Here is a 14,133-nt window from a genome sequence, read left to right on the forward strand (position 1 = left end):
AAAAGACAGGATTTTGCAGTGGAAAGAGAAGGCTTTTGAGCCAGAAGAAAGATGGGAATGGGAGGGTTCTGGAAAATGAATTTGGAAATTCAGGCAAGGTTTTTTCTGGAAAGCTCCATTGTTAAGGAAAAGAAATGTCATATGGAGGAAAGCAGATGGAAATAAAGTTGAGATCTTTTGTTTTGGGGAAAGGAAATGTAAGCTCCAGGCTCTTGGGACTTGATAAGGTTTTCTGGGTCGATTATCAAGCAATGAAGAAGACAGCTGGAAAATGGTGGTGATGGAGAGAGTGAGAAAATTCGACGGGGTTTGTTAATTCAGTATTTCAGATGCCCTCGGGGTGACTTTCAGCTTCGTTTGAAGTGCCATACGATCGGGCAATGTGTACAGCGATGGTTAACTTAAATGATGTGAAATGAATGCCGTAAAGATAGAGGAAGAGTACGTGGCGCGAAACGAGATCCCACGGTTTGCATCCGCAACATTGAATGAGTAGCACCAAATGATTCATAACCGGGGCCTGCATTTTGAATTCGATCGGGCGAAGCGAAAGAATGGACCACCACCTTACTTTAGAATTGAAAGTGATCATCAAGGCATTGCTGTCCAGAGAGAGGACTCATTCGGATTGATGACGGAAGACGGTGCAACAGGGAGGTGTCCTTGAGTTCGAATTGGCAACTCTTTGCAGAGGATGACAGGGGCATTCAACGCCTAAAATTATGAGGACGAGTGTCCATCTGTAAAGCCAGATGCTAGTTGCCGAGATTAGCCTTTGCATTTCCACTTAATCGTTAAGTAGTAGAAGATGGAGTTGTTGTTGGCTGAGAGTCACTTCTTGAGGTGCATATTAGCCTCTCAAATTCTCTCAAAGTAAACACATGAGAAAATGGAACAGTCTAATATCTTAATGGGATAATGACACAAATGATTCTTTAACTTTGATCCAAAGTGTAATATAATCCCTAAACTTTCGCTTAATATTTAATGTGGTCGTTGAACTTTTAATTTATTTTATATGATTCATCAACTTTTAGTACATGTCTAATATAGTCATTGAATTATATGAAAATATTCAATATTAGTCATTTCATTAATTTAAGACTAGGGACGGCATTAAACATTTTCATTTAATTTAAGAATTAAATTAAACATGTAACAAAAGTTTATGGATACATTAAACAGATTAAAAGTTCAAAGACACATTGTGCATTAAGCCAAAGTTTATGGAACACATTGAAGATTTTTTTTGAATTCATTGATTATTTGTGTCATTTTCCATCTCTAAATATAAGAATGAAAACAACGTGTCTCGTGATCGGTGTGCTTCGGACCTTTATAGCACTTCATATGTTCAAGCCCATGAGCTCCTGGCCGATTCTTTTAGGACATAGCTCCTCCTTTGTTGCCTGTCGAAACAGGTAAGAACCATCGGACCAGCAGTTTAGATGCACCACCGCCTCTCTCAATTTGACAAAATTAGTAATGTCGACATGCGTTTTGCCACGGGCTCTTCTTAGATAATCTTAGGTTTAAGTATATGTTTGAAGAGTACCCTTGTATTTTGAAAAATCTCTCCCTCGTCTTTCTAGTGTATGCTCGAAATAACTAACTCCCATTCAATAGTGACGTACCTACAACCACATTTAATTTGGAGATTGATGAGACGCATGTGAAAGGTGCACGTCCCTAACATCATCTTGTCATGGACGTGATTGTCACGGGTCTAATCAGTAACCACCGAGGCCTTATTGCAAGTCCTCATCATGCTCATTATTTGGGCCAATTTCATAAAAAGGCACGAATTTTAGGTATTATCCTAAATCTGGCCCGAACTTTATTTTGTTTAAAAAAAAAACACAAACTTTAGATGTTATCCCAAAACTGACCCAAACTTTATTTTATCTATAAAAAAAAGTACATACTTTAGATGTTATCCCAAAACTAGCCCAAATTTTATTTGAGACAAAATAAAATAAGTCTATTATAAATAGGCTTCATATCTTTATTTAACTATAAGATGTACACGGTTTTAATATATCATTTTAAGGCAATGTAATCTTCTGCTTCCAACCCAGCTTTTAACATTGCAAACAACTTGCCTTTTTTCAATTGATCTAATGGCCCTAGCTATGTGCCTCGTCCCCTAGAATGAAGCTACTGAATTATTTTTCCCATGAGAATCATTTATAAAGTTCACCTTATTGGAGGGTGGACTTAAATTTAACACTTCCTCCAAACACTCGAATGTAGCATCGTTTGCTATGTTGTATATTATTGTTAATGCGGAAATGCCACGTCGGATGACTGTGGAATGAGGGTTAACAGAGGACCATATTTGGGACACAAGTGAAAGTTTATACATTTTTTTTAGACAAAATAAAATTTAGGCCAGATTTAAAACAATACCGAAAGTTCGTGTTTTTTTTAGACAAAATAAAGTTTGGGCCAAATTTGGAACAATACCTAAAGTTGGTGTTTTTTTTATGGAATTGGACCCTCATTAATTAGACCAAAAGAAGGATGATTTGTCAAGGAAGAAGAACGTCTTAGTCCTCTATCTTCCCTCATAAAGAGTGTCGTTTAGTTAAAGAATTCCAAGTACCTGCCCTTGTCTTTCCATTTTCAACTTTGATGATCGGGAAAGATCGTAGCATTTCTAGCAAGTTGTCCCACTTTTTTTTTTCCACAAAAAATTGGTACTTCGATTTAGGGATACTTTGATTGCACTTGCACCATGTTGGCTCTTTATTCATAGGTTGATTTGCAATTTCATTAAACTATGTTCGATTCTCAGACGATTATTAAGACTTGCTAATTAGACAAAACGGTTAGGACAAAGTGTACATGATAGGGGTAATGACCAAGCAATTAAACTTTTCAACTTCATCAATCAAACTAAGTGCCCGAAATTTTCTCAAAGTTATTTCCTTACATAGTGCAAGATCAATCGGAAGCCTAGGTAACCGACAGATGCATCGAGTCCAAAAGCAGAGACAAGATTGTCACCACGTAAACATGAAACCAGTGGCTCTGAAGAGATGAGTTTCGTGTACAGATGAATCAAACAATCGGCGATAGAAGAAGAAAATTGACAGCTAACTAATTGAAACAGCATCTCTTGCTTACCTACTTTTGGATTCCATCATCTAATTAGATGTTCATCTTTTTTTCATTCTTTGATGGGCAAAATCATCAGCTATATACATGTATTACCACCTCGCTCTAGTTTTCAGCAAATGAAAGCGAGACGATGAGTACTCCATACCCATTGGATCATGAAATGATCTAAAACCTCGTGTTCGCTTAAACAGGACATAAGCTCCATGTAACAGTGATGTGTCTCTGGACTGACCCTGTACCTGTGTTCCTCTTTGCTTTTCTTGTGCCGGGGCTGGCATTGTATTTGATTTAAAATTACCAGTTAAAAGTGCATCTCCAACCTCATTTTCTGCTGTAATTACCAAAATTCTATTTGTAGTTGTCTACAGGACAGGTTCTTGTTATGATAAATAAGAACATTACATTGAGTCATAACAGACCTTCAAATCCAGAAGCAGAAAATGAAGAGCACCATTTGGGCAGATCATAGTACTAGACAGCCCTTCACCTCCATTGGCAAGAACAAGGAAAAAGATGAGATCCACCATACATGCAGTTCTTTCTGAAACCGGACCACCAAGGCACGAACCGTTTGTCATGTCTAAGACAAGTGCCTCCACAATGCCGGGCGATCTCTCGAAATAAGGAGAGCACGTGAGGACAGATGGTCAAAAGAAGGCGAGTACAAGTCATCTGGACCAATGACTTCTCTGACATTTTGTGTGCTTCCACACCCAAGAGAGTGCAATACGTCATCCTTCGCAGCATCAAACACAAACAGTCCTTGCCCGCTCACCCCCATGACCAGGTTTGAGTTGCCCCAAACTTGAGTTATCGCCGCATGGTCGGAGTGTAAGTTTGACTCCGGCAAAGCATAAGTGCTGAATAGGCCTTGTTTGCGGAAGGAAAACTGTTGCACCTGCGTGCAACTCAGTTTCTTTCCTACCGATTTTAGGCTTGTGCAGCCCAGAAAAATGGAATCACCACGTGAGAAGACTGACTGCACGCTGATCCCGAGCTTTTGTATCTTGAGTCCCACACCAGATGGATGGCGGAAGTCCATGATATTAATTGAATCACCACTGCAGAATATGCCATCATTGCCTTCAGCTTCCGATGAACTGACTCTGCACTCAACACGGAAAGTCGTAAGAGAATATGGGATGAAAACCTTCAAATGGAGACCGATAGATAGAATCAAATACCAGAATCATGCATGCTTCAAACAAATACTGCATTTATAGCACAAAAGCAACTCAACAATCAGAAACAGAGATGTGATGTAGTCAATATGAAGAGGTGCCCATGTAGATGATGCGAAAATCCAGTCGACTTGCACACGAAGAACTACATTTAGGATATTGTTGACAAGGATAGAGACTTAAATTGTCTAAGAGCATTTACCTTTGTCGAACCCCTCCACCAATTTCAGCATCAGTATTGTTAATGTGAAGGGCCGATATTTTTCGTCCAGTGGAAGGCACGGAAAGTAATGGTTGTGCATTAAGAGAGTTCACATCCCATAGAGAGATTGCCTCAGCTTCAGCTATGACAACTTTCCCTCTGTTTCTCCATTGCAAAGGACTCGAATAGTCCATTGCTAACACAGGCTTCTGCACTTCCCATTTCATAACTTGCTCCCCATCCCGGATATCATAGACTCGGACACCCTTCTGGCAGGTGGCTGTTGAGATAATTAGAGGTCCACATGGCTTATACCACCATAGCTGATTTTCTGGGACCATAATACTAGACAGAGCACTTCTTCTATACAAAGTGTTACTGGGTAAAGGACCAAGTACTGTTCTTGAAGAAGTTACAGCACCGCCTTCCTCAATATGGCAAACTTGAACATCTTTGGTGTAGAAATCCCAGGAACAAAACCCTGCATCCATCGTATTTCCAGCAGAGGCTGCAACAACATACCTCCCTGAACACCCATCTGCACCAGGAGCACGGATAATCCAACAATCCCTCCATATGTTATTTGAGATCACCATGGAGGGCTTGTATACAGCTTTCTCCTGTAAAATCTCAAACCATTAGAGGCACATTAGATCTATTTCTTTTTTCTTAGGCACATTAGATCTATTTCTTTTTTCTTTCTACCAGACCTCACTTATGTCCTGCGGTTGACACTTGTCAACAATGATGATTATCATGGATGAATGAGCCTCTTTTGCCAGATTAAGGGGATCAGACATGCAATTTTCACCCAAAAAAAAAAGATCTGTAATGATAAAGAAATCTTCACAATCTATTGTAAAATCTTCATTTATTTCAGTAAACAAAGTAAAATAAAACAGCTGGACATCTGTTGATGTAGTTAATCTTCAAATGAGGAAGTTCCTGGTAGTCATAGTTGCTTATTGTGGCACTATCTTAATCACTGATTAAGTGCAGGCAACATCAATTTCATTTTTTTTCCTCAAGGAATGATATACATGCACGGTTGACAAACTACCAGTGAACTATAGACATCATGAAAAAATGCAACCACCTGTTATTCAAGAATGACCAACCAAAGACCCAGTGATACAAACCAATGCAAACTTTGGAAGAAATTCACTCAACAGTCACCTTGCTCTATAAGTAAATTCAAGTACATGGAACTTACTTAAAGAGAAACAGTCACCTTGCCTATAAGTAAATTCAAAGGTATGATTACAGTATTTTATCACTAAATATGCAAAAGCAAACTAACTGTAAAAGATTTTATTAGTCAATTGGCAAGGTTTGACACGCAAGTAGTAGTGAATGCACACTGACAAAAGCTCACTTAGCAACACACACTTCTCTGGAGTGGATGTAATCCCCCCATCTAACATCTGAAATGCAAGTGAATATGCTCCTGAGGACATTGTGGCAATGAGGTATATACTAACTATCATGAGAGCAAAGCAGATCACGTACCTCCGAATTGGCAATATCATAGTAGGAACATGAGCCATCATCATGAGCAAGGAGTACTGCCTCTCCCTCTGACACAAACCAACCTCCAGTGGAGGTCTTGCTGCCGATCTCATGCAGTTGATAAGCATGAGAGTCTTCGTTCTCCTCTCCAATTATAAGCCTCTGAATGTTCTCCTGATCGTCAAATTCATTTAGCTTTTCATCAGTTGTGAGCATTATCTCCGGCTCGGCCTTCCCGTCAACAAATTTATCTTGTACTGCTGAAGTTGCAACACCATCCATTTCTTGAACCTCACAGATCTCCACGCCAGACTTCTGATCCTTGATGGTGATCTTAGATTGCTCCTCATCCAATGAAGCCAAAAACTCCAAAGCTATCGCATTGTCATCTTCCACCTTTGACATAGAATTAGCCTCAGAAATATTCATCTCATGCACTCCTGCTTTACTTGATGACTGTGTGCTTGCTATTGATGCCCTCACAGAGGTTCGATTTTTGAGGAGCTTGTGATGAGGAAAAAGTCGAGCTTCTAATTCCTCACTATTCAAAACTTTAACTGAACATTTCGAACTACTCCTTTTCTCAACCTGAGTCTCCCCAACCGATTTGTCACTGTCAAGGACAGCATTTGCAGTGTTCTTTACCGCAGCCATCTTACCATCAGAATCACCTATTGCATGACCAATCGCCTTTTCAATCCCTGAAATCTTTTCCTGGATATCTGAAAGTACGACTTTCGACTCATCCGGGTTATTCAAATCTAATATCTCCTTAGTCCTCTTAATATCAGAAGCGATCCTCTTAACCTTACCTTCTAAAAAAGCGAGCTTTTCATGTAGCCTACTCGGATGCTTTTTTCCCACTTGACCATTGACAGCTTCAGAGCTCATCCCCTTCTCCACCCCCGAACTGCTCAAACATTTCGCACTCGCATTTCCAGTCATTTCACCGGCAACACCAGATGAGGATGCCAAATTAGCACTTGCACCCTCTTCTGATTTCTTATCTACCAACAGTTCATGCAAAGGGTGAGCACTTAGATCAACACTAACCTCTTCAGCCCTCACCTCTTCAACGCGACCCTTCGATTCTAACCGAGTATCTACCTTGCTCGACTTGCCCAAACTTTCAGAATCAACACACACTTCTCCATTCACTCTATGTACATTTCTTCCCTTTACTCCCACTTTCCCAACTGACGATTGCTCACAACCACCGCCCTTCTTCACCTTATCCTTCAAATCCCTCAAAATCCTAGACCCCCCGCTGCCGCCGCCGCTCTCGTCCCTCGATTTCACCCCGACCTCCCTAATCCCTCTCCTCTCCTTCTTCTCCGCCTCCCGCCCCTCCAGCGAAACCCTAGGCAAGACCCTGTCTTTCTTCCCGTCCGAGCCGCCGGCCCGCCCGCCGAAGGGGCTGGGGCTCCGCCCCCTCGGCACCGCCGACGACCACCGGGCGCCGTCGCTCGAGACGCGCGGCACGGCGCGCAGCGCGGGCTTCTGCGCAATCGGCCTGGCGCCGGAATTCTCCTTCCCCGGGACGGATTTGGCGTTGGAGAGCGGGGTCAGGGGCTTGCCCGGTCTCGGAGCCGCGACCTTGGCTCCGGCGCCGGCGCCGGCGCCGCCGCGGTCCTTGATCCGGCGAGCCGACAGCGCGGACATCGGGGATCTTCCTTTCAACTGATGCAGATCGTAGAGAGAGAAAGAGAGAGAGAGAGAGAGAGAGAGGGGGAAAGTTTAAGGTTTGGGTTTGGAGGTTCCCGAAGAAGATGAGAAATGATGCTGATTTTTAAGATGATTTTTTATTTTCAATTTTTTTTTAAATTGTTTTTGGTGTTTGGGCGGGAAAAGGACGAGTTTTCGATTTTTGAAATATGTGGTGACTGGTGAGGTGGAATGAGACGGGGGATCTGGGTTGGGCTTTTGAGTAATTTCGTGGTAGTCTTGAGGACCAAGGAGAAAACATGTTGGGCCGGAAGTGCAAATAAAAACAGAAGAAGGGCCTGGGGATTTTTCTATTGGCCGAGATTTTTATTTTCCTATTCTTTTTTTCTTTCCTAGCTGACAGCTGGTAAAAAGCCTCGAACTGGTTAATCTCCGGGGTTTTCTATTGGTTGAAATTGGAGAATACGAGCACTAAAATAAAAGAGCAGATTTGATAACATTGTAATTTTCACTTGAATGTTTTGGACGCGTTTGTTTATATGTTTCTGTTAAAAAATTGTTAGGAACATAAATAGAAAAATTAACCGGGATTCACCCAGGTGGCCACCCTTCCGATATGGAATGGGGAGGTGAGGGGTCAAATCCACATTCTCGGGATGACGCGTAAGTTTCAAGAGTGGATTTCGACTCCCACGCCTTACAAGAGCGAGCAAAAGTCCGAAAGTGAGTGTAGAGTAGGAATAGAATATGGTGATAAAAAAAAATTAGAAAAAACTATTTCGTTCCAAAGAACAATTTTTTATTAGAAAGACGTGCTTAGCAAACTTGTTTCTATAATAAAAAATGAATAAACACGTTTGATAAATTTATGTTCTTTTTTTTATTTCTTTTAATTTTTAAAATTTTTTATTTTATTTTTCCTTTTTTTTCTTTCTTTTTCCTTTTTTTCTTCTTTTGGCCGGTCGCCGACCTCGGCCAAGGCCGGCGACCCTCCGGTGAGGTCGCCAGCCCTCAACAGCCCGGTCGCCAGGCCATGGCCGAGGTCACGACCGGCCAAAAAAAAAAGAAGAAAAAAAGAAGAAAAAAAGAGAAGAAAAGAGATGAGAGAGAAACAACTTTTCTATTCTTCAAAAGTGTTTTTGGAATAAAAAAACAATTTTTTTATTTTTTATTTTTGTTCTAATTTTGTTCACGGAACAAAAAATAGGTTTTGAACAAAAACGCAAAAAAACGCGTTTATGTTCTTTTTTTGTTTAGGGAACCAAAAACAGAAAATCTGTTCATGAACAAAAAAATAAACATAAATATGCAGGCCATTTCATTCCCCGTGATCACACTTTTCTGATTTGACGTGTTTGTGACTTTCTGAATTGATTTCCGAGTCAAAATTTGCTTGTGTATTTAAGCGTCGGATATGATTAATTTATGGGAATTAACTGAGTTATCAAATTGGGATGTGTAAATAAGTTGACGTGCCTCCGCTTTGCAATGAAAGCGATCCTTCATGAATGCGACGCTATGCCTAAATCTAACCACATTTTTCAGGAACAGCATAGTTGCGAGATATTTGGTAAATGCAAATTTTGTGAGATCAATAACCAGATCAAATTATTTAGTAATTTTGCAATATGAGTCGCATTGTCTTATGTCGCAATTGTACTTTAAATTTTGTAGCTTATGTCTTTGGTAATACATGTTTTAAGTTGCCATACCTAATTATTAACATGTCAAAGAGAAAAAAGGTGTGTTGGCATTTTTTCACAGTAAAAACTATCATGAGACATATTCTTAAAGTTGTCTTTACAAAGCTTAAAGGTGCGTTTGGTTCAGTATTTTGAAAACTCATTGAAAAAATGTAAAGTAGCTTAGCCTAAAGAATTTTGAGTAAATGCAAAGATCATTTAGTAAACTGTGTTTTAAGAAGTAACTTTAAGAGAAATGTTGTTTCGTAGAAAACACATTTAAAAAGCCATTTGGTTGTCGATGGCTATCAACACTAGATCTAGCTCATCGGTGATCGTAACCCTTCGCCTAACCAACGAAAGGTTGGTCAAGTTTTTTTTTTTAATAAAAATTATATATGTTTGATTTTTTTAGCATGTATATATATATATATATATATATATATATATATATATTAGCATTTAAAAAAATATAATAATGAGGGAAAATCGAAATTTTGAAGATTGGGTGAGGGTAGTTTTGAAAGGAAAAGATAAGTTTCAGTATTTAATCAAATGCTCAAAACTCAAAGTTAGTCTTTATTAACATTGGACTTTCAGCCTTTCTAATACTAGTTTTCACTTGAAAGTTACTTCAAAATTATTGTTAAACGGTCCAATATTTCTTCAAGAGGCTTTGGAGATCAAAAGCCATTTAGAATGCCGAAGCAAATGCACCGTAAGAGGTGCTCCTTACCTTTTGATTGTTGGTGCTTCCTTACCTTTCTGATTGTTGGTGCTTCTCCTTTTTCTTTAGTAGATTTTACCTTTTAGGTCTCATTTTCAGAATCCTTTTATTCTGAATTATGCCATTTATGGTACTAATAAGGTTTTTTTTCTACAACTTTCTTGCGGCAGCTTTGGTCATGAATGGGTGTTGCGGCTTTTAAAGGTGTTGGCCAACACCTCGACAACTGAAGGACTTCCAAAGTCATATATAGTACTTCATAGCAGCTTTTGGGAAGCCAGCTTACTTACCTTTGAAGTATTGTTACTTTAAAACACAAATTATCCAACATTCGAGTCACCGCACTTCACAGCACGGGCACAACACGACACAATTGCAGTTCTGCTTCAATTATGCCAAACGAAAAACTGAGTTTAGTCCATCATTTGGAAGAAAGATAGTACTTAACTTAACATCCAAATACTTGGAATTGCAATTTTGCCAAACGATAAAAATGAAGAAGAAGAAGTTGCTTCATTTTAGAAACTGAATATCGAACGCTCCTTGCTTTCGATAAGAATATTTTTAGATGGAGGCCCCTTTTGTAGATGCAAATTCTCATAGTCAAAAGCATCCTCAAACTTATCCTTGGTCGAAACTAGCATTTACGCTAGATATTTTATATTGTGTATGGCAATTTAACTCCAAATATCTTGTGAGTTTTTTACCCTCTTTTAACTTCTTTAAACAGCAGAAATTGGTCGTGTTACAACCCATAAAGTCCAAGCTATGAAGAAAAAGGTGCAAGCTATAAATCCGCTCAACAAATTAAATGCTTTCATGGAAGAAAGTAGGGAAAAAAGAGTTTAAATGCTTGAAAAAGAAACAAAAAAATTGAAAATGGGGGATTTTACGCGGAAAATCTCATGTTTATATCATCTTTCACGTTCATTTTGGTTGAACTTGGATCGCCATTCTTACATTTGGCCTAATTTCAAAGTGGTTTTCATTCTTAAATTGTTTGAATTTTAAGAAATTATACTGTGATTCAATTCAATTGTAGGATCCTGAATTTTGTGGCATTATAGTTTGCTAATGCTTGTATGTAACATTACAATACTAGCGCAAGACTAAACAGCAAAAATGTTTAACAGATTCGTTTCAATATTGATTAGTAATAGTATGTTGTGGAACTCTATCGCGTGCAAGGACATAACCGACTTCATCACCCATTCACCAACGAGTCATGTACCAAAATCACATGTAAGTAGAAGTATTGGGGAAAAAAATCTCAACTTTTAGAGGTTGAGGATTAAGTTGCAAAATTACCGAATTTTATAATCTTTTTGGGAAGATAAGAAGGGGTAAAAATAAGAAAAATTGTCTAATCAATCCTAAACATATTGTATGAATATCAACTTAGTCTTGAACTTTTCAATTTTATTAATTTAATAAAAAAATCTTTACATGAAATTCCAACGTGGTCATTCGGCCAATTTTCAAGGGAAATCATTGATGTGGCGGCATGCCATGTAAGTCAATCGACGATGACTGAAGGACCACCACATCAGCAGTTTTCAACGAAAATTAACTGGAATGAGTAAATTAGAATTTCACACAAAGGTTTAAGGTTAAATTGAGCATGAAAATATGATAGAATTTGAAACTTTTGTGAGAGAAAAATGTAAATGGGTCCATCAACATTTCCATTAAACGAGTCGTTGATAAGTAAATTCACAACACAGAAGAGCAAGCATCATCAGAAGAGGGCAAAACCCAGCCACAAATTCTTCCCCATCTTGGCAAGAGAACATCAAATCTCCTGCAATCATTGAAGATGGGATCAAATAAGCAATTTGCTCAAGTAGGGTTTCGAATATAAAGCTTGAATGATGACATTCATATGGCGATCTGGAGCCTCCCAGATCTTGGCAGCGATTCCATCATTAATATCAACGGCTCCCTTTCTTTTGCTGTCCCCACCTTGCCTATTCTAAGTTTTTGTCACTTTCATAGTGAAAGGGAGTGAACAATGCTTTGGTTTGCTTTCTATGGCTTTAGAATATATAGGCAAAATTTCAAAATTTCAAAAAAACAAATATCCCCATTTTCACAAGCAGACATATCAAATACAATCTTTGATTTTCGAAACTTATGAAAATTTCATTAATTTTAGAATGTCATTTCAAGTTGCATTTAGATTGCAATCCTACTTAAGAATCTATCGATTTCCTTTTCCAATTACTCCTTCTATCATTATCGGGGAAAATTCTAAAAAGAGACCCGAAGTGCCTTCTTTTTCTCATATAAGGGTCTGAAATAGACCTTATTTTAATAGGGATTTGAAGTGATATCACTTTCTCAAATAAGAGCCTAGAGTATATGGTATTTCAAATGAAAACCTGAAGTGATTATGTTTGTTTTAAATAAGAGCTTGAAATGACTATATCCATTTCCAGCAATCAAAGGTATTTTGTCATTTTTCCCTTTTTTTTTTATTTTTTCCTTCCTTTTTTGTTTTTTGTTTTTTGTTTTTTTTTGTTCTTCTTCTTCCTCTTCGTCAATGGTTGGCCAGCCATTGGCAATGCCCACAAAGGGTCGGGCGAGGGTCGCCCTCGTCAGCAAGGGCCACCCATGCCGCCCACAGGTAAGGGATGGCCTCGCTTGGTTGTGGCAACCCTCGCCCTAGGGCCATTCATGAGGTCGGCTCGTGTCGACCCCAAGCGAGGCCACCCTCGCTAGATCTGGCAAGGATCAGTTGCGAGCAAGGCTTAGGCGAGGCCAACCCTCGCTGACCCTCACCAATAGCTGATGAGGTCACCTAGCCCTCGTCAGCCTCGAGTGAGGCCACCCCTGCCAAATCTAGCAAGGTTCAACCTCGCCTTGGGCCGACAAGGGCTAACCTAGCGGATGGCCTTTAGGCAAGGGTCGCCACGCCCAAGCGAGGCTGTCCCTCGCCTACGGCTGGCGTGGATGGCCCTCGTTAGTAAGGGTGACCCTCACCCAACCCTCTGTGGGTACTGCTAGTGGTTGGCTAAGAAGAACTAGAAAAAAAAAGGGGGGAGGAAAATGCCAAATGACGAAAATACCCTTGACCCTTGAAGAAAACTTAGCCGATCACCGACCGGCGAGGTCAAGTCATTTTTGAAACAACCAAAGTCATTTCAAGTCTTTATTTGAAACAACCAAAACCATTTTAGATACTTATTTGAAACAAAGTTTACTTTGGACCCTAATTTAAGAAAAAAAGAGCACTTCAGGTTTGTTTTTTTTTTTTTTTTTTTTTTTTTAATTTTCCTCTCGTTACCGAGTCACCTAACCTAAAACCTTAACCGAGCGTGGCCCTCATCGTTGACGCCATCCACAACCATTGCACTGTGGCCACCCACCATCCCAAGCTGAGTCACCACCTTCTGTCTCTCCTCATCCCTTTGTTCTTGCCACTCTCCGCCCGACATTGGGGATAACACAACATCGGTGGCGGATGTGGCCGTGTTGTAGGGCTGGGATGGGGTGGTAAGCAACGCGGCTAGGAGCGAACAAGAGAGAAAGAAGGTTGGGGGGGAGGGGTATAGATGGGTATTTTGAAATAGTGATTTATGAGTGTCAACTTTAAGCATGATATCAAAAAGATTGATTCTTTTGGTAAGCCCATCAATATCCCCTTTGAATCTAGTAGTTGTGACATTCTTCGTACCCAAAATTCAACTTCAAAGGTAATTGCTCATGTCAAAATAATCTTGAATTGATGATGTCATTATTATTTAAATTAATTTAATCGTGGGTTCAAAAAAAAAAAGAAGAAAGTCATTCAATTCAATTTAATTTCCAAACAACCTAAGTTGTTTCACAATCGATCTAAATTGAAGTGAACTGATGATCGAAACAAGAATTGAATCTTTTAATATCTGCCGACCAAGCGCAATTCTCTGTTTCCCTCATTTTCTTTCATCTTTATTTTTCCCCCCTTTCTTGAAGCAAAGAAGATCCAAACTTGAAAAAGGCTCTCTTTGCTCGTGGCCTGAGAAAATGTAGCCGTTAGGAACCGTAACGGCTACATTTTCT

General features: G+C 39.5%; 1 protein-coding gene across 1 annotated transcript; it reads right to left on the reverse strand.

Annotated features, from left to right (window-relative positions):
• Window positions 1-3,410: 3,410 nt before the first annotated feature.
• LOC104414469 (KIN14B-interacting protein At4g14310) lies at window positions 3,411-7,764 on the reverse strand. The gene is made up of 3 exons (XM_010025605.3): window positions 6,016-7,764; window positions 4,507-5,126; window positions 3,411-4,229 (listed from the first exon to the last, which is right to left on the reverse strand). The coding sequence occupies exons 1-3, from the start codon at window positions 7,675-7,677 to the stop codon at window positions 3,704-3,706; spliced, it is 2,808 nt and encodes a 935-aa protein (XP_010023907.2). The 5' UTR covers window positions 7,678-7,764; the 3' UTR covers window positions 3,411-3,703.
• Between the last annotated feature and the right edge of the window lie 6,369 nt (window positions 7,765-14,133).

Source organism: Eucalyptus grandis, chromosome 8 (assembly GCF_016545825.1).
Source record: "Eucalyptus grandis isolate ANBG69807.140 chromosome 8, ASM1654582v1, whole genome shotgun sequence".
NCBI lineage: Eukaryota > Viridiplantae > Streptophyta > Magnoliopsida > Myrtales > Myrtaceae > Eucalyptus > Eucalyptus grandis.

What these genes read in the sequence shown, in the direction of transcription:
- LOC104414469 (XM_010025605.3), bottom strand. Translation starts at nt 7,677, where the DNA reads ATGTCCGCGCTGTCGGCTCGCCGGATCAAGGACCGCGGCGGCGCCGGC. An exon ending in ATGATATTGCCAATTCGGAG is followed by an intron (nt 5,127 to 6,015) that starts GTACGTGATCTG and finishes GAGATTTTACAG; the next exon opens with GAGAAAGCTGTATACAAGCC. An exon ending in GGTGGAGGGGTTCGACAAAG is followed by an intron (nt 4,230 to 4,506) that starts GTAAATGCTCTT and finishes TGTTGAGTGCAG; the next exon opens with AGTCAGTTCATCGGAAGCTG.